The sequence below is a fragment of the Tympanuchus pallidicinctus genome, unplaced genomic scaffold (assembly GCF_026119805.1).
Source record: "Tympanuchus pallidicinctus isolate F22 unplaced genomic scaffold, pur_lepc_1.0 scaffold147, whole genome shotgun sequence".
Classification (NCBI taxonomy): Eukaryota; Metazoa; Chordata; class Aves; order Galliformes; family Phasianidae; genus Tympanuchus; species Tympanuchus pallidicinctus.
Window position 1 is genome coordinate 1 of NW_026294666.1, and position 18,635 is coordinate 18,635.

Below are 18,635 nucleotides of genomic sequence, written 5' to 3' on the forward strand. Positions count from 1 at the left end.
TTTCCCCGCGGCGGCTGCGCGTGCGCTGGAGTTACCCCCCCTCCTGGGACCCCCCGCTTCTATTGGCTGCGCTTCCAGGTGCGCTACCGCCCTGAGCCAACCCCGACCTTCACCCAGGTGAGCCCAGGTGCCATGGGGTGATGGAGGGGTGGGTTATGTCAACCTGCCCCATGTGTGTCCTCCTCCCCCCCCCCAAAAAAAAGGTGGACCAGGTGACGCGGCTGTGGTTGGACATCGGCGATGCCTGGCGGGGCACCCGGCACGTGGTGCAGGTGAGGGCGCAGGAGGAGTTTGGGCACGGAGCGTGGAGCGAATGGAGCCGGGAGGCGGTGGGCACCCCCTGGACAGGTAATGGGGGGTGGGAGGGTGGGATCACGGCCTCACCCCCCCCCCCCCCCCCCGCCAAGTGTGGGGCTGTGCGGGTGTCCCCTGTGTCACACCAACCCCCCCCCCCCCCCCCCACCTCGCCTTGCAGAGCCCCGCGATGTCACCGAGGTGGGACCTTACAGCTCGCAGGTAGGGATGGTGTCACCGTGTCTCTGTGTGGGGCTGCCCCATAGAAACCCCCCCGCCCCCAAAATCCCCACTGTGCCCCCACCTGTGTCCCCTGCAGTTCCCTGCTGAGGACGATCCCTACGGCTATGGGGCCACGCTGCCACCCGAGCTCTTTGGTGATGACACCACTGATGATGCCGGGGGTAAGGATGGGGCTGGGGGCTCCATGGGGAGGCTGGGACCTCCCCCCCCCCCCCCCAACCTCATTACTGACCCCCACCCCACCCTGTGCTGCAGGGGCTGTGCTGGAGGCTGCTGCCCACTCCCCCACGTCCCCCTACGCCCTCCTGGTGGCGGGGGGCAGCCTGCTGCTGGCCATCGCCCCTCTGCTTCGCCATAGGGATGAGGTGAGTGCCGGGGGGGGGGGGGGGGCATGGAGGGGGTGGGGGGGCACACCATTCCATTCTGACCGAGCCCCCCCCACCTCCTGCAGGTACAAGCAGAGAGCACAGGCGCAGCGGGGGGTGAAGGTGGGGGGTGGCAGCCAGCACCCAATGGTTCCCCTTTGCCCCCCCGTCTCCCCGCTGAGCGCCGCCCCCCTGCTGCCGCCTGCCGCCCCCCCCCGGGCCTCTTCATGTCACCAATTTGGATTATTTCCTCTCAGGAAAGTAACTTGGGGGGGGGGGGGGAAGGGGGGGTGGAGAGTGGTGCTGGCAGCTCTCCCACCCTCAGTCTGAGGCCTGGCTCAGGGTGCGCCCCCCTGCCACCCCATGCCCTCCTCCCCTGCACTGGGGGCATCAACATCCCTATGGGGATCCAGCCCGGGGGGGGGGGGGGACCCTTACTGGGCCCCCGGGGGGGGGGCAGCTCCAGGGCCACAGCCAAGCTGGAAGCACTGGAGCGTGAGAACGGGGTCGGATTCGGTTCAGAGTGGCCAGAGAGGAGGGGCTGAGCCCCCACTTAATGCCACAGAGGATGGGGGGGGGGGGTCAGAGGGTCCGGCTGGATCGGCCCTGTCCCGCTGCACCGCAGAGGGGATTTGGTTGTGCTGGGGGGGGGGGGTGCAGCTGGGAGACCCCTCCCAATAAAGGTGGTGTGATTTTAAGAGAGCGGCTCCTGCCTTGGGTTGGGGGGTGGGAATGGGAGGGGGGGGGGGGTCAGTACTCCTTTCCTGTGTACCCCCCCCTTTCCCCTGTGCCATAGCCCCCTAGGGTGCCATAGACACCCCCCCATGCCATGCACCCCTTCCTGTGCCATAGACCCCCCCCCCCCAAGTGGCATAACTCCCCAGTGTGCCATAGCACCCACCCCATGCCATGCACCCCTTCCTGTGCCATAGACCCCTCCCCATGCCATGCACCCCTTCCTGGGCCATAAACTCCCCCCCCCCCAAGTCTCATAACTTCCCAATGTGCCATAGACCCCCCCCCCCCCATGCCATGCACCCCTTCCTGTGCCATAGCCTCCCCCAAGTGCCATAGACCCCCTCCCCTGGCCATGCACCCCTCCCTGTGTTGTAGCCCCCCCCCTACCCCCCACAAGTGCCATAGCTCCCCAGTGTACCATAACCCCCCCCTACCATAGCCCCCATCATGCCCCATAGCCCCCCCCCCATGCCAAGCACTGTTACTCATTGCACTCCTTGCCAGGCCGTGCCCCAGTACCTTGCACTCCCCCTCCCCCCAAGCCATGCTGTGAGCCACACGCTGTGCCCTGCAGCTCGTGCCCCCTGTGCCCCCAGGGCCCCCAGCACATTCCCCCCCCCCCCCCCCCCCCCCCCCCCCCCCCCCATGTTAAGCAAATCCCCAGAGCTGCAGCTGTGCAGGAAACCGCAGGCTGAGGGCTGCACTGTTGGGTGCTGTGGGGATGCCACACTCCCCCCTGGCCCCATGCTATAAAAAACCCCACAGGATGCAGATGTGTGCACGGGGGCAGCCCCAATCCCAACTCTCCCAATGGCACCCATGGGGGCCCTGTCCCCCCTTCCCCTTCCTCCCCCTGGGGCTGTTCTGCCCTCGTTCTCTTGTGCCCACACATGGGCCCCATCTGGGGCTGTACCCCATGGTTTCCCCCCCCCTTTCTCTCCCTCCACCCCCCTCCCCACCCGGAAACCTGTCCTGGTTTCACCTGCACCCAGAGCCTCTTGCTGAGCCCATCCTGCACGGCCTCGTGGCACCCCTGAGGTTCCCCAGCCACATCCCTGCCCCACTGCAGCCCCCATCCCATCCCCGGGGACTCCATCACCCCAATTCCCGTTCCAACAGCTGCATTCCAACCTCTCATGTCCCATCCCTACAACAGATCCACCCAACCCCATCCCTGCATCCCTTACTACCCCTTCCATCCCTGCATCCTTGGGGTTCCCAGCACCCCTGGCCCTGCTCCACTGTGGCTTCCCCATATCCTTGCTCCCCAACCCCATCTCTGCACCCTTTGCCCCTCCCCATCTCCCTCAATTCATCCGCAGGTCCACAGCACCCCAACCCCATCCCTGCCCCATTTTGCCCTCCCATCCCTATCCCCACCCCACTGTGGTCCTTCCAACCCCATCCCTGCACCCTCTGCCCCCACTCCATCATAATCCCCTGCATGCCAACCCATCCCCACCCCACTGTACCCCCATCCCACCCAACTCCATCCAATCCCATCCTATCCCACTCAATTCCGTCCCATATCAGTCAACTTCACCCCATCCCATCCCACTCAATCCCATCCCACCCCTCCATCCCATCCCATCCCATCCCATCCCATCCCATCCCATCCCATCCCATCCCATCCCATCCCATCCCACTCCTCTCAGCCAACATCTTTATTTCACACCTCCATCACAGCTCCCGACCTCAGCGCATCCCCCACCCCAAACCAGGAAGGGGGGGGACGCCATCCCCTATCTGTAGTAGTAGGTCCGGCAGCCGCTTTCACCCCATCAAATGGGGGGGACACACACCGTGGGACCCCCCCCGGGGGCAGTCCCAGCCCTTTAGTGCATCTTGCAGTGCACGGGGTGCAGCAGGGCCATGTGCTCGGCCCCTTTGAAGGGCAGCTTCTCGGTGGAGTAATAATGCACGACCTCGGGGACGCTGGCAAAGCCTCCGCTGGCCTGGCTCAGGGTGTATTTATGATCCTTGGTCTGTGCCACCAGGATGTGCACGCAGCCTTGGCTGGTCCTGCGGGATGAATGGGAGGGGGTCATGGAGGGGGGGAGGGGGGGGTGTTTGGGGGGCGGGGGGGGGGGGGGAACGGCTGCAGCCCCCCGATGGGTCCCACCCGGCGCTGCGGGGCCGCGTCCGCCCCTGTGTTTGTTCCAGTCCTGCTCTGATTGTTTCGGCTCCGGGGGCTCCGCTTCCTCAGGAAGGAAACGCCGCCAGCGCCGCCGACAATGAGGGTGGGAGGGGACGCTTTGCCCTCCCCCACTCCCCGGCACTGGGCAGCTCGGGGACGGCCGTGTCCCCCGGGTTGGGGGGGGAGGACAAGACGAGGGGTGCCGCTCCAGCTGAGCTATGCTCAGACAGCAGCGATTGCCACGGGGCGCCCACTGCCCTCCATGGGGGGGATCCTGCTGTGCTGGGACACCCCCCCCCCCCCGCCCCCAAATCCCAGTACTGGAGTTCCCATCCTTCATCCCAGTTCCACAATCGCTCCATCCCAAGGACCCCCTCCTCGGTACCAGGACTCCCCTCCCAGTACCAAGATCACCACACCCAATGCTGAGTCCCCCCCAGTGCCAGAAGCCCCAATCCAGTACCGACCCCCTCCCCATCCCAGTATCAGGACCAGCCCATCCCACTGCCAGAACCCCCTCTCCAGTATCAAGCCCCCCCCCATCCCACTACTGGGACCCCCAACCCAGTGTCAAGACCACCTCCATCTCATCTCAGTACCAACCCCCCCCCCACCTTGCCAAGATCCCCTCCATCCCAATATCAGGACCCCCACCACAATGTCAAGACCCCTTCCACCCCACCCCACCCCACCCTACCCCATCCCATCCCATCCCATCCCATCCCATCCCATCCCATCCCATCCCATCCCATCCCATCCCATCCCATCCCATCCCATCCCATTACCAATAACCACCCCTCTTGCCAAGATGCCCCCCCATCCCAGAACCAGGACCCCCACCCAAATGTCAAGACCCCCTCCATCCCACCCCACCCCACCCCACCCCACCCCATCCCATCCCATCCCATCCCATCCCATCCCATCCCATCCCATCCCATCCCATCCCATCCCCAATAAATAACCCCCCCCCGCCAAGATCCCCCCCATCTCAGTACCAGGACCCCCAACCCAACGTCAAGACCCCCTCCATCCCATCCCAATACCAGGACCCCCCCCCAGCGCCCCCCACTCACTTGAGAGCAATGGAGTACTTCCCACTGCCGCTCTCGCTGGTGCGCACCAGGTACCCGGCTTCCTTGCACGCCTGCAGCCGGCTCTCAGCCTCAGCACGTGTGATGGCCCCATGGTACCACCTGGGGAGGGGTCACAGAGGGGCTGTGAGATGCACCCAGACCCCCACCCCCCTATAACACCACCCCCCTGCTCAGCTGGTGACCCACGGCTGCTTCTCCAGCGACACGGCGGGGTCCACGCGCTCCCCCTCGCTCTGCTCCGATGGTTTCACCATGCGTGGGGTCCAACTCTTCTGGCGCAGGTGCTGCCGTGCTGCCTCCTCCCGGGGCCGCTCAGAGCCCTCGAACTGAACTGAAGAGTGGGGGGTGGATGGATGGATGGGTGGGGGGCAGGAGAGACCCCACTGCAGCCCTGGAGTCCCCTCCTCATCCATGGATGGATGGATGGATGGATGGACAGGGGGAGCTGAGCCTCCACTGTAGCCCTGCAGCCCCTTCCCATCTATGGATGGATGGATGGATGGATGGATGGATGGATGGATGGATGGATGGATGGATGGACTGGGGGAGGAGAGCCCTCACCGCAGCCCCAGAGCCCCCTCCCCATCTACAGATGGATGGATGGATGAATAGAGGGGAGCTGAGCCCCCTCCGCAGCCCTGCAGTTCCTTCACCATTCATGGATGGATGGATGGGGGGAGCTGAGCCCCCACTTCAGCCCCACAGCCCCCTCCCTATCCATGGATGGATGGATGGATGGGGAGGAGCTGAGCCCCCACCGCAGCCCTGCAGCCCCCTCCCCACCCCAGCTCTTACCCGACAGCGCCTTCACAATCTGCTCCTTCTTCCATTCCCAGGGCTGCTCGTACTCAGCTGCCGGACGCTCATCAGCCCCAGGTTCATAGGGGGTGTCGTAGAGCTGCGGCCCCCTCCCCACCGTCTCGCTGCCCCCCCCGACCTTCTTGGCCACCTCCGCTTTGCCCCCAGCCTCATCCAGCAGCAGGAGGGCTTTCACCAGGGGGTCCTTGGAGCCACGGCGGCGAACCTCTGTGGGAACAGAGGGTGTTGGGTTGGGGAGGGGGCCTCACCTCCCCCCCCTCCCCTCTCATTGACACCCCATGACCCGTAACGCGTGGGGCCGGGAGGGGCAGGAAGGCGCCCATCCCCGCGGCGCCCGGTCGCCGTCCCGCTGGCGCTGGCGCCGAGATCCCGGAGGAAGTGGGGCTGCAGGATGCTACACCCCACACCCCCACCCCGGGACACCCTCTGCGCTCTGTCCCCCCCCCCCCTCCCCCCACCCCAAATACCCCCTCTGCCCAAATAGCCCCACCTCCACCCCATTTGGCCCCACGGCTGCCCCGCACGGAAAAAAGCCATCAGCAGCAAATCCTTTATTCCCTGCTTCCGGCCGACTCAGTTCCTGTTATTCTGTCCGGCTGCGGCCCCCTGGGTGGAGTGGGGGGCAAAGCCTGGGGGTGGGGGGACACCGAGCCACGGGGTCCCCATGGGGCGTGGTGACAACGGGACCCCTCAAGGCATGGCACTGCGCTGCATCCTGGCCCTGAGTGCTGCCGGTGGCACCGGGCTTTGTGCCGTGGGGCAGCGGCGTGGCACACACCTTATCACGGGGAGCAGTGCAGGAAATGGGAGAGCAGCTTTCCTGTTCCCAAAGCTCCGCGCCGGGTGGGTCCCCGGCTGACGGCTCCACGGTGCTGCATGCTGCCAGCGGTGCAGCACGGCATGGGATGGGGTACCAAGGCACACCGTGGCACATGGTGGCACGCCAAGTCATATCGTGGCACGCTATGGCACACCGTGGCACATCGTGGCACATGATGGCCATCAGGGCACACCGAGACACATCACGGCGCACCACGGCACACATTATGGCACATCATGGCAGATCGTGGCACATCATGGCACACCAAGCCTTATCACGGCATACTGTGGCACATCACGGCACGCTACGGCACACGATAGCCATCAGGGCACACCAAGACACACCACGGCACACCAAGGCACACCAGGTTGCACTTTATGGCACATCATGGAAGACAAAGTCCCACCATGGCACACTATGGCACATGATGGCAATCAGGACACAACGAGACACCATGGCACATCATGGCACACCACGGCACATCATGGCACATCACGGCACACCATGGCACGTCATGGCACACCATGGCACACCATGGCACATCACAGCACACTGTGGCACACCATGGCACATCATGACACGCCATGGCACATCATGGCACATCATGGCACACCATGGCACATCATGACACGCCATGGCACATCATGGCACACCATGGCACATCACGGCACACCATGGCACATCATGGCACACCATGGCACATCACGGCACACCATGGCACATCACGGCACACCATGGCACATCACGGCACATCATGGCACATCATGGCACACCACGGCACACCACGGCACACCAAATCACACCACAGCACACACCTGTGATCATCTGCTGTGCGTCGTAGGGCTCCATGTAGCCGTCGTTCTCCCCCAGGCGCTCGGCGTCCCGCTGCCCTTTGGTGCGTTTGGCATCGTAAGGGTCGGCGTAGTCCTCCAGGATGATGACCTGGGGGGGGAATGAGGGGCACACAGGTGGGCACTGAGGATGCTGTCATTGCTTGGCTCCTGGATGTGCCCAGGTGGGATGGCAGCCACCCCCCAGCACCTGGTGAAGGGTGCGTGTTGGCTTCGAGTTGGGTGGGGGCAGCGCCCACCCCGTGCAGCCCGGGGGTCAGTGGGGGTCCTGGGGGCCACCTGGAGGTAGTGGAGAACAAACCCAAAGGGCATTGCTTGGGGACACAGCCCTGTCCCCATGGCCACCTACTCCTGTACCCAGCAGAGCTCTATGGGAACATTTATTTAACGGGTCAGAGGGGGGCAGGGGACGGCAGACAGGGGAAAACTGAGATGGGGGGACCTCGGAGTTGGGCTCAGCCGGGCCGGGGGGGGGTTCCACGATCCCACCCCACCCCACGGCCCTCCCCTTACCGTCTCCGTTTTGGGGCTCTTGCCCTTCTCCTCGGGCACGGGCCCGGCGCTGGGGTAGCCTTTGGGGTTTTTCTCGTGGGCTTCCACTTTGATCAGGCGGTTGATGTACGTCCCGCAGCTCCGGGGGGGTCCTTCGGCAGCGACCCCCTCCACCTTCGAGTTTTTGCGCATCCTCCCGGCGGCGGCTTGCAGCAGTCCCTGCAGGTTGTCCCGAGACAGACGGCCGCCTCCGTCCTTGCCGGTCCCGGGGGGGTACACGGCCCTGCAGCCCCCCACCTCAGCCGCCGAGTTTTTGCGGCTTTTCCCCGGCGGGGCCCCCCCGGGCGGTTCGTTGCCCCCCAGGCTTTTACGGGCGGTGCCGCCCGGTTTGTTCGGTCGCGCTTTCTCCGAGCCCGTCCTCAGGTTGGAGGGGAATTCCTTGAACCATTTGGCCGCCATAGGGCCGGGGGCGCGCCCCCCCCGGGGCCGGCAGTGGGGTCAGGGCCAGCGCAGCTCTCCCCCCGCCCCGAACACCGGGGGCCGCTCCGAGCTTCCCTCGCCCCGACGAGGAAAGGGTCCGGCGGTGCCCCCGGAGGTCGGGGGCGGAGGGGGGGGTCCGGGCTCTGCTCCAGCGATGGGCGTGGGGGGGGCTCTGAGCTGCTCCGGCCCCGGGCGGGGGCGGAGGGGGGGTCCTCGATCGGCGCTTCGGGGCAGCTCCGCGCTGATCGCCCCTCGAAGGTGGCGGGGGCCGTCGCGGCTCCGCGGTGGGGGCGATCCCCGGGGGTGCGGCTCGGTCACGCCGGCCCGGGGGGCCCCATGCGGCGGCGGCGGGACGGGACCGGACGGGACGGGACGGGACGGACGGAGCCCGGCGGGGTTGGAAGAGGCCGGAGGGGAGGCGGTGGGGCCGGAGCTCCCCGCCCAGATCCGGAGGGGGTGGCCCCGGGGGGTGGCGGGGATCGGGCCGGGCCCGACGGGGCGGCTCTGCGCGGAGCACCGCGGGGCGACACGAGGGGTCCCCGTGCGGTGAAGCCGAGTGAAGTCTGGGACAGAACGGGTGGGGGCAGCAGGAGCAGCGATTCGACCCCGTGATCCCCCCCACAGACCCCGCGCACTGGAATCGCGCATAGACCCCATGCACTGACCCCGAGGACACCGCACGCTGACCCCCAAGCACTGAAATCTGCACGCAGACCCCCTGAAGACCCCTGACCCCGCACCTGCTGCAGCTCAGCCCCATTGCAGCGCGACCGCTGCAGAAAATCCCACCCCGTTCGGCTCCTTATGGCGCTGGGAGCCGGAGCTGTGGGGCTCCGAGCTGAGCACAGGGAGATCCTGGCTCAGCGTTCGAGGCTCAGCGTTCGAGGGCTCCGCAGCGCCGGGGTTGGAGCTGTGGGGCTGAGCATCCCTTCAGCCGCTGGGCAGCGTTCAGCCCCAATTGCAATGCTCGTTAAATCAGCGCAGCAGCACTCCAGTGCTCCCAATGCACCTCCTGGGCCGCTCTTTGTCTCCAGAGCACCGAGCAGAGCTGGGCTCCATCCCCGCGTGCCTCCCTGCAGGGATTTATGGCCACGAACGGGACCCCCTGAGCCCCCTCTGCCCCTCGCACAGCAGCCCCGACCCTCAGCCTCTCCTTCCAGTTCCTCCCAGGAACTTTGCACTTCTCCTTGGAGGGCTCCTCAAGGTTCCCGGCCCCCCTTTCTCCTCCTACCCTACAGCACAGCGCTTCAAAACAGCCCCTGGCAGCGCCCTGCCGCTGCTCCTCATTAACCTCCACTCAGCCGCGTCTTTCAAGGCTCAAAGTAGGGCAAAGGGGTAACGAGCAGAGCAGCTGCCGCGTGAGATAACAAACTTCTTCTGACGCCCTTTGATTTCCTCATCGCTTTGATTCAAACACCGCGAATCGGCACTGATGGGCTCGCTGTGATGCTAATGAATCAGCGATGCCCTCCAGCCCAGGACTCACAGCACCAGAGGAGCTGCAGCACCCTGAGCTCCATCCCTTCCTCCATTCCAGGACCCTGAGCTCCTTCCTTCCCATCCTTCCAGGACCCTGAGCTCCATCCCTTCCTCCCCATCCTTCCAGGACCCTGAGCTCCTTCCTCCCCATCCTTCCAGGACCCTGAGCTCCATCCCTTCCTCCCCATCCTTCCAGGACCCTGAGCTCCATCCCTTCCTCCATTCCAGGACCCTGAGCTCCATCCCTTCCTCCCTTCCAGGACCCTGAGCTCCATCCCTTCCTCCCTTCCAGGACCCTGAGCTCCATCCCTTCCTCCATTCCAGGACCCTGAGCTCCATCCCTTCCTCCCTTCCAGGACCCTGAGCTCCTTCCTTCCCATCCTTCCAGGACCCTGAGCTCCATCCCTTCCTCCATTCCAGGACCCTGAGCTCCTTCGTTCCCGTCCTTCCAGGACCCTGAGCTCCATCCCTTCCTCCCCATCCTTCCAGGACTCTGAACTCCCTCCCCTCCTTCCTCCCAGCCCCTGTTCAGAAGGGTGGGATGTGAGCACAGGTGGAAAAAGGCAGGAGGAGCTTCTCAGTCCCCCACAAAGCAGGGTTTCCTCCTTCCCAGAACGCTGCTCCAGACTCCCCTGCTTGGTTCCGCTCACAGCTGTGCCCATTTCTCCATCTCCATCCATCTCCCCCCCACGGCTGCCCCACGCAACAAGGCAGCAGCTTGCAAAAATCAATACTAGAACCACTAACCTTCAAATTAACAAACTGTAATTTTTTCTCCAAAGATACATTTTCCATACACATCCATCATACACTGTAACAAAAAAAAGCAGTGTACATGAAATAAGAAAATAAATTAAATCCATAGCATAGGTAAGGAGGACGCTCTAGACTGGAGTAGAGTCGAAAGTTTCCAGCGATACAAGAGGCTCAAAAGTTTGTTTTAATAAGAATGCCTGCTAACAAGGGTCCAGCAAGTGTTTTAAGTCAGTCCGACTGCTTAAACAGTTTTCTTTTAAAGTCGATAACAGCCATTATTGTCCTGCAACAGGCAGAGCTATGATATCCTGGGAGAAAGCCGGAGAGGCGCGGTGGGATCCGAGCACAGCGTTTGGGAGCGAGCAGATGGGTCCCGCAGCGTCTGCGCTAGCCGTCCTCCTTGGGCGGTGTGTACCAGCCTGAAAGGAACACAGACGGGTGAGGGATGTGGCTGCACAGGAATGCATCCCTACAGCCTGGAAATCCCCAGCAGGAAGCAGCACAAATAGGCTGAGCTGCACTTGCACAGGGCTCTGCGCTGCCCAGGGCACCCGGCTCGCTGGGCTCCCCTCCGCACCCCAAACGGCGCCACGCGGTTCTGGAGCAGCAAAGAGAAAGGTTCTCCCCATCCCTGCAAGCCTCACCATTCTTCTCGTGGATCTGAACCAGGGATTTGTAGGACTGCTGTGCTCTTGTCAGGCTGTACTGATTCTGCAAGGGAAGGCGGGGGGGACGGTCAGTTCAAAGCAGCTGCAGGTTTTCCCCATGCCAACCATGCTGACGGGGCCGGCTGCCTTCTCACATCAGCCCCTCCAAACCCCCTTTGAGCCCACTCAATATTCCCCACATGCCTGCCCCTCTCCTTCCCAAAGACTCTCATCTTTGTTGATGGGGAGGAAGGAGCTCAGGGTCCTGGAAGGGAGGAAGGGATGGAGCTCAGGGTCCTGGAAAGGAGGAAGGGATGGAGCTCAGGGTCCTGGAAGGATGGGGAGGAAGGGATGGAGCTCAGGGTCCTGGAAGGATGGGGAGGAAGGAGCTCAGGGTCCTGGAAGGATGGGGAGGAAGGGATGGAGCTCAGGGTCCTGGAAGGATGGGGAGGAAGGGATGGAGCTCAGGGTCCTGGAAGGATGGGGAGGAAGGAGCTCAGGGTCCTGGAAGGATGGGGAGGAAGGGATGGAGCTCAGGGTCCTGGAAGGATGGGGAGGAAGGGATGGAGCTCAGGGTCCTGGAAGGATGGGGAGGAAGGGATGGAGCTCAGGGTCCTGGAAGGATGGGGAGGAAGGGATGGAGCTCAGGCTCCTGGAAGGACGGGAAGGAAGGAGCTCAGGTTCCTGGAAGGGAGGACACTCGTGCCCCCAAACACCCCCAGGCACTGCTCAGAGTTCTTTGGTTCTTCCCAAGCCCTGCCCGGCTGCCCCACGTTGGCCCTTACCTTATTGGCTCCAAATTGCACTCGTGCTTTCCCTTTCACCAGAGTTGCACTGATCTGCATGATCACAGACTCGATGGAGTACGCGCTGCTCCAGCCCTGTGGGTCAGAGCACACACAGCAGAGAGATGAGCGTGGATGGGAGCACGGGGCTGAGCTTCCCAGAGGCACAGGAAGGGCTTCTCCAAGCCCTACGCAGGCAGCACAAGCTCTCAGCTGCTGGCAGATGGCAGATTTGGCTGCCAGAAGGGTGAGAGCAGCTACCCAGGAACCAGGCTTTGAGCTTTGGGACTCACCTGTTTGGTAAGCAGCTCCATGCAGATGGCACCACCACCCAGGACATACCTTGGGGAAGGAACAGGGGCAAAGTTATGCCACAGATGGATGCAGCCTCGCCTCCCCCCCCTCCCTGGCTCTGCAGGTGAGCTGTTTGCTCAAACCAAAACCAAAACCAACAGAAAGCAAGAAAAACCATCTGCCAACACTGACCACGCTTCCCAGGAAGGCTGCCACAAACGTATTAAAAGTAACAAAGCTACACAGTGCTCCTCACTCTCATGAAAACTGCCCCGGGAAGCAGAGCTGCAGAGCAACGTGAGCAGAACCAGCAGAACCAAGAACTTACCCCCCTGACAGCACTGGGGACACAACCCTAACGAACGGTGGATCGAAAGGAAAGTTATCCTGGAACGAGAGAAGGGAAACACGTTGAGAAACGTCTCCTCTGGTGGCTGAGGGCAGCGGGCGCGCGTCGAGGACGGCGGGTTTGAGAAGCCTTACTTTAAAGGAGAAGTTTAGGAGGATGAAATCTGTTCCTTCTTTTTCTTTGAGGATCTGGAGATCGTTGTGCAAAGCGCTATCCTCGTCAACCCTGTCGGAAGGGAAGCCCAGAGGCTCAGAGCGGAGGTGATGCACCTCAACTCAGCCACGCTCGCTGCCGCTTGGAGCCCAGAGCTCCCCTACCTGCACAACCCGGCTGCCACGGGGGCCCTGGGTTCACACCCAGAGGGCAGTGACAGCACGCGCTGCCAGCATTCTGCTCCCGGTTTCCAGAGAAGACCATCACACCCTTTTTGCATGCCAGCTTAAAAATAAAAGACCGCCCGGCCCAAGGGAAAGGCAGCACTGGTGTCTGGAGGGTGTGAGAGCTCGGGGTTTTGCCTGATGCACCTCTTCCAGGACTCTAGGAACAGCAGACAGACTCGCAGAGCCCTCAGATTAGCTCATCTTTCTCTGGAGAGAAGTCAGCTGCCCACAAGACTAAGAGGTCAACCCAAGCTCTGCCCTGCTCGCTGCCCCCTGCTCGCTGGGGATGCTTTGGTCCCACCACCAAGATTCCGCCATCCCAAACCGTGCCACCTACTTCAGGAGTTTGACGTTCCAATCGTACAGGCTGTCGTTCACTAGTTCGACTGCATAGTATCCTGCAAGGCAAAAAACAAAGTGGAGTCAGGAGAGGGGCCACCAGACAGGGGGACGAGCCACCAGCCAGCCTGCAAACCCCCTCAGCCCCGCAGCACAGACCGTCCTGCAAAGAAACCACCGTGATGTGGGCGCTTCTGTTGCACCCTACTGAGCCACAGCACCCCAAAACCTGAGGCTCTGCCCAAAGCAGCCGAGCACACAGCACACCAAAGCACAGCACACAGGACCCGTCCCTGAGACCCACATCCTGAAGGACAAGAGGAGCCCCAGGCATCCCCGTACTCACCGCCCTTGAAACTTGGTGATCTGTAAATATCCCTGAGCTCCTTCATTAGCCGGTCAGTGGCCTGCACAGACCCAGACACCGCACCCTGCAAGGAACCAGCAGGGGAGAAGCTGCACTGTTATGCTGTTCTCACCACGACCGATGCCCAGAGCGCAGCTCCTGCCCAGCCCCCAAACCACACCTCGCCATGCCTTCTCTCTGTCAACTTTCCCCTTTCCTCTCTGCATCAACTTCCCTCCCCTCAAACAAGCGCCTCGCTCACCCAGTGCGGCTGCAGCAGGAGCGTAAAACACAACCCAGCATCCTTCGCCACGGCCAGAGGTGAGGCCCAGCTCCTGGGGGCACAGGGCATCCCCACACCCTGCTGCAGAAAGGCTTCCTGCAGCCTGGCAGCACTCCTCCAGCTCCTCTGCATTACCCTCCGCCATCCCCAAGAGCCACGCTGGCCCCGTGGCCAGAGCTGGCCCCTCTGCCTCAGGCCCCTCTGCTTCCCCAACCCTCCCGCCCCCTGGGAGGCACGTACATTTAAGTAATCTTGCCTCTGGTTCTTTTTTATTTTCTCTAAAATGGCCAGATTTTCCTTCCCGATGCCTTCGTCCTCCGTTTTCCTTCCATCTGCCGGCTCTTCCTCTTTCATCTCATAGTGGTCCAAGTCCTCGGTGTCCTGCGAAGGGCAGAGGAGAGATGGCACCAGACCCACCTCACCGCTCCCTGCTCCAAGTGCAGAGACGTGTGGTCGGAATCCTTTGGGCTGAGGGATGCCAAGCACTTTGTGGAAGAGGAGACTTCAGCACGAGGCCTGGACACGCTCAGTGAGGAAGCTTCAGGCACCAGGCTCCGTCCTGTGCCAAAGCCAGCAGGCAGACAGGCACACTTCCCTTTCCAGATTTAAATTGGGCTCACACAAGCTCTTTGTTCCCTCAATCCTTCTGTTGCCAAGTCTCACGCCTGGTTATAATTAGCCATTAATCTTACAGATGCTCCCCAATGAGCCGAAGGGAGCCTCGCATCGGCTCCAAGCAGCCCCATGCCATGTTTCTGGAGGCTGGAACAAAGCGTGGGCAGGATTATCCCCGCTCCGAGGATGCCCAGAACAAACACGGCTCACCAGGAGCACAAGAACAGACTGACAAAAAACCCACAGGACGTTTTCCTCTCCAAGAGAGGTCGCGTTTCACAGCGTGTCTGGAGGCTCTCCTACATCAGCTCAGCTCTCGCTCTGCTCCCACTGCTCTCCCCAGCGAGGGCAGAGGCTCTGCCCCTCATCCCCTTCCACAGCAGCATCCGTTGGGCCGACGCTTGCAACGTTACATCAGCAGAAAACAGCTGCAGCAATCAGGGACGGCTGCAGCCATCGCTTCTGCAGCACAGCAGCCACTGCCACAGCATCGGGGCGCTGAGTTGGGCTGCCTGCAAACGGCCGTGGATACGCAGAGCTCCAGTATTGGTTTTAAATCCTCTTGAGCAAGCGGTCGCTTCGGCCTCTCCGGCCTAGCTGCTGCTATTCTGGAAGAACAGCGCTTTGGGAAGGGCTTTGACATTTTTAGACCGTCGCAAAGGGAAAATAGATCCTCCCAGAAAATCCCTCGAGTGGATTAACCTGTGTGTAATGCATCTCCGCAACAGGGCGCAGCTCTGCTGCTCTGCTGCTCTGCTCTCCTGAAACGTTTGCTCCCCACGACAGCGCAGCCTGCTGCACAAGGCAAGGCGTTCGCAGAGAGCACGAGGGGGCAACGCTTCTTGCTAGCTCACTTCCTGAGGCTTTTTCCCCCAGCTCACAGGAGCACAAGGATTTACAAGCTGCAGATCTGCCCAGAAGCAGCAAAGCTTGCAGACCAGTTACGCGTGGTAGTAGTTTAAACCCCCCCCCCACCTTTTCTCAAGGGACCTTTGTAAAGGCCCTCGGTTTAGCAAGATATTCACTTGGCTAAAAGCCCAACGAGTGCTCGGCTGCTGCCAAGTGAGCTGCCCTCTGGTTCTGCAGCGCTCCGAGGTGCACAGACCTCAGGCACCCGAGGAGAAGAGCATCGCCCGACGTCACCATGGAGATTTCAAGATTATTCCACCCACTTCTAGAGATCTCTTAAACCGCAAACCAAACAACCGGAGCCTGTGGGTTTTTCAGCGTGATATTCTCAGCCTTCAGCGAAGCGTGGCTGCTTCTGCCTCTGCTGCCAATTATCTCCCTCACACGCCGAGCCATCCCACCTCATCTTCTCTGCACGAGTCCCATTTCCACCCCGTGGCTCCCCTGCGCCCCGGCCCCACGCGCGCATCCCACAAATCAAATTACTTGTGAGGAAATTTCAGACTTGCAAAGCGTGGCAGCACAAAGTGAGAACCCATCTGAGGGGGCTCTGACCTCAGCTCGTTTCCCTGCCCTCAGAGGTCGCTGCTGCAGTCCTTTGTGTTTTGCCAACCCACCATTCCTGCTTGGTGACCGGGATTTGGGTGCAAGGCAGGAAAATGCTGAAATCAAACGAATTTTAAACCGGCTCCAATGGGTCTCTTGTCCTGCCTGGCCTCCTCCAGCTTCACCCAAACACGACCTCTGGGCCTCAGCACCTCTCACAGACATCTCACAGCTGCCTGGTACACAGCACTCACCTCTGGCATCTCTTCATCTTCCTCTTCAGAGGACACCTCTTCCTGCGTGCTCTGTGAGGACAAAAATCACACTGTGAGCTTCCTCTGGCGACGCTCCCCTGCTTTCTGAGACACTTCTGAGGTGAGGTTTACACACAGAAGCAACGTAAAGGCAGAACAAAGCCAAGAAGCTTTAATAGGATATAAACCTGAGCAGCTCCAGAGGCGCAAGGTGAGGGAAGCAAGGTGAGTTAGAAGAAATCAGGTAAGAAACATCTCAAACACTGCCAGGCATCAAACTGCAGAGATAAAGCTGGGCCCACCCAAGCACCAAGGGAGAAGAGACAGACCCTCACCTGCTGCAGCCCTCCTTCAGGGTTAGGAAACCTCACCCTCTAAAACAAGGCAGCTCCCAAAATGAGCCTAAAAATCCTCACCCTGAGTTCCTCACCTGTTCTGCCGGCAGAGGTTGGTCCAACATTTCCACATCAGGATGCTGGGGGAGGTTGTAGAGTTTGCACAGGTCTGAAATTATTCGCTTCAGGTGCTGCAGAAGCTGCACAGAGAGCAGAGGGGTGTCAGAGAAACCCAGCAGCACAGGGAGCTGAGCCTCAACCATCCACAGCACTCCCCACTTCCCCAGCGAGCAAAGACCCCACAGATGCTCCTTTCTGCCCTCCAAGCTCAGCAGGATAAAATCCCAAGTGAAAATGCATGGGAAGGCATGCTGACAGGAGTCAGAGCTGCCGATGCTGCGATTCCTAAACCCTCCGTGGGAGCAGAGCCCACCTCAGGAGGTTCTATGCTGATACCATAAAGCAGCCGCCCCCCCATCCCTCCCCACCAGCACCTCTCACCAGCGTATTTCCTTTCCTGACTTCCACCAGCCTCTCCAGGATAGCTGCCAGGTTGGGATCATCCGACTCCACGGACCAGATGGGGGGAACAGCTGGATAAGACTCCTGGGAGGAAGGAAAAGGGGCTGAGCATTGTAAAACCCCTGATCCCATTGCACCGCTCTGACAGCTCAGGGGGAGCTCAAGGCGATCTCAGCACTGAGGAGCATTTGGTGGGGGCTGAGATTGGGGCTCACGCGGGTGCTGATAAGGCCTGGTGGTGCTTCTCAAGCTGGGCTGGAAGTGTCGTAGGAAAGGCTCCCACTCACACTGCCATTAACACGGTGCTGCTCCAGAGAGCCCCGGGCTCCCCGTGTTGGAGCCACAACCCTCGGGAAGCTCCGTGGGTGACGGTGAACGAACCCAGAGCCCAACCCGGCCGGGGGATCCCGCAAACGCCCCACCCCCGCGTGGCCAAAGCCGGCCTCGGTGCTGCAGAACCCTCCCGAGTCCCGCGGCTCTCCCAGGCCGCCGCCCAACGACCGAACGCCGCCCGGTACCGCCGCAGCCCCGGCACGCGGCCCGCCCCGGCCCTGTTAACCGCCCGCCCGGCCCTCACCGTGATGTTGCAGTGGATGCGGACGGGACCCGGCGGCGGCCCCCGGGAAGCGGAACCCCCGGCCCTGGCGCCCGCCCCCGGCACGAACTCGCAGCTGATCTCGTCCGGGCAGGCGCTGCCGATACGGAACCGCTCGTGGCCGCGGTGAAAGATGGACTCGAGCAGCCGGAGCTCCCGTTTCAGGAGCCGCCCGGCCGGGGCCGCCGCCGCCAGCCCAGCCCCGCTCCGCCCGGCTCCCCCCGCCGCCGCCTGCGACCCCGCCGCCTCCTCCGCCCCCGCCCGCTGCATCTTCCCATGGAGGGACCCGCTCCGCCCCGACGGCCCCGGGCCCCGCCGCAGACCCCGGAGCCGGCCCAAGATGGCGGCGGGATGGCCCCGCGCGCCGGAAGTGACCCCTCCCGCCGCGAACGGAAGGGGCGGGGACAATCGCCGGAAGCGCCGGCGTGAGAAGCGGGGCTGTATCGAGTGCCGGAAGTGACGAATAGCGGCGGCGTGGAGCGGAGGGAGGGGCGAAGAGGGGGCGGGGCTCGGTGCGCTCGGAGGGGGAGGGTCCAATAGAGCCTAGAGGCGGGGCCTATGGCTTAGGGGGCGGGGCCAGATGAGGGGCGGGGCCTGAGGCGTCCCGGTTTGGGGGTTCCGAAGGTCGGTGCCCCCGGTTCGGGCGGGGCTCTCCCGAGGGTCCGGGTCTGAGCGGAGCGGAGCGGGTCCACGTTCTCCCCCGGATCCAACCGGTACCGAGTCAGCACAGAGCGGGGGCTGCTGCGTGGAACACCGGGATCTGCCCCGTTCCCTCCCTCTACCCGGTTCCCGGTGCCCCCCCAGCTCCCCATCCCGGTGCTCCCGGTAGCGGCGGGGAGGGGGCGGGGCGGCTGCGGCCCCACTGACG

At 62.6% G+C, this 18,635-nt stretch overlaps 3 protein-coding genes across 3 annotated transcripts; 1 reads left to right on the forward strand and 2 right to left on the reverse strand.

Moving 5' to 3' along the window:
- Positions 1–5: 5 nt before the first annotated feature.
- On the forward strand, positions 6–1,600 carry LOC128076608 (interleukin-6 receptor subunit alpha-like; the record flags this gene model as incomplete). Its single annotated transcript, XM_052674444.1, is given in 9 exon segments — positions 6–50; positions 52–117; positions 204–348; positions 476–516; positions 614–698; positions 793–878; positions 880–902; positions 989–1,112; positions 1,114–1,600. Coding segments are annotated over 9 exon segments (669 nt in total), but the record flags the coding sequence as incomplete, so codon positions are not given.
- A 1,689-nt stretch (positions 1,601–3,289) lies between these two features.
- Positions 3,290–8,703, reverse strand: SHE (Src homology 2 domain containing E). The gene is made up of 6 exons (XM_052674466.1): positions 7,875–8,703; positions 7,326–7,452; positions 5,667–5,897; positions 5,058–5,202; positions 4,851–4,970; positions 3,290–3,662 (listed from the first exon to the last, which is right to left on the reverse strand). Exons 1-6 carry the CDS (start codon positions 8,310–8,312, stop codon positions 3,476–3,478), a joined length of 1,248 nt encoding a protein of 415 aa, XP_052530426.1. The 5' UTR covers positions 8,313–8,703; the 3' UTR covers positions 3,290–3,475.
- A 1,857-nt stretch (positions 8,704–10,560) lies between these two features.
- On the reverse strand, positions 10,561–18,052 carry UBE2Q1 (ubiquitin conjugating enzyme E2 Q1). Its single transcript, XM_052674465.1, has 13 exons — positions 17,750–18,052; positions 17,152–17,256; positions 16,746–16,850; positions 16,316–16,366; positions 14,232–14,372; positions 13,709–13,793; positions 13,361–13,421; positions 12,778–12,868; positions 12,623–12,681; positions 12,294–12,342; positions 12,001–12,096; positions 11,213–11,279; positions 10,561–10,987 (listed from the first exon to the last, which is right to left on the reverse strand). The coding sequence occupies exons 1-13, from the start codon at positions 18,035–18,037 to the stop codon at positions 10,956–10,958; spliced, it is 1,230 nt and encodes a 409-aa protein (XP_052530425.1). The 5' UTR covers positions 18,038–18,052; the 3' UTR covers positions 10,561–10,955.
- Between the last annotated feature and the right edge of the window lie 583 nt (positions 18,053–18,635).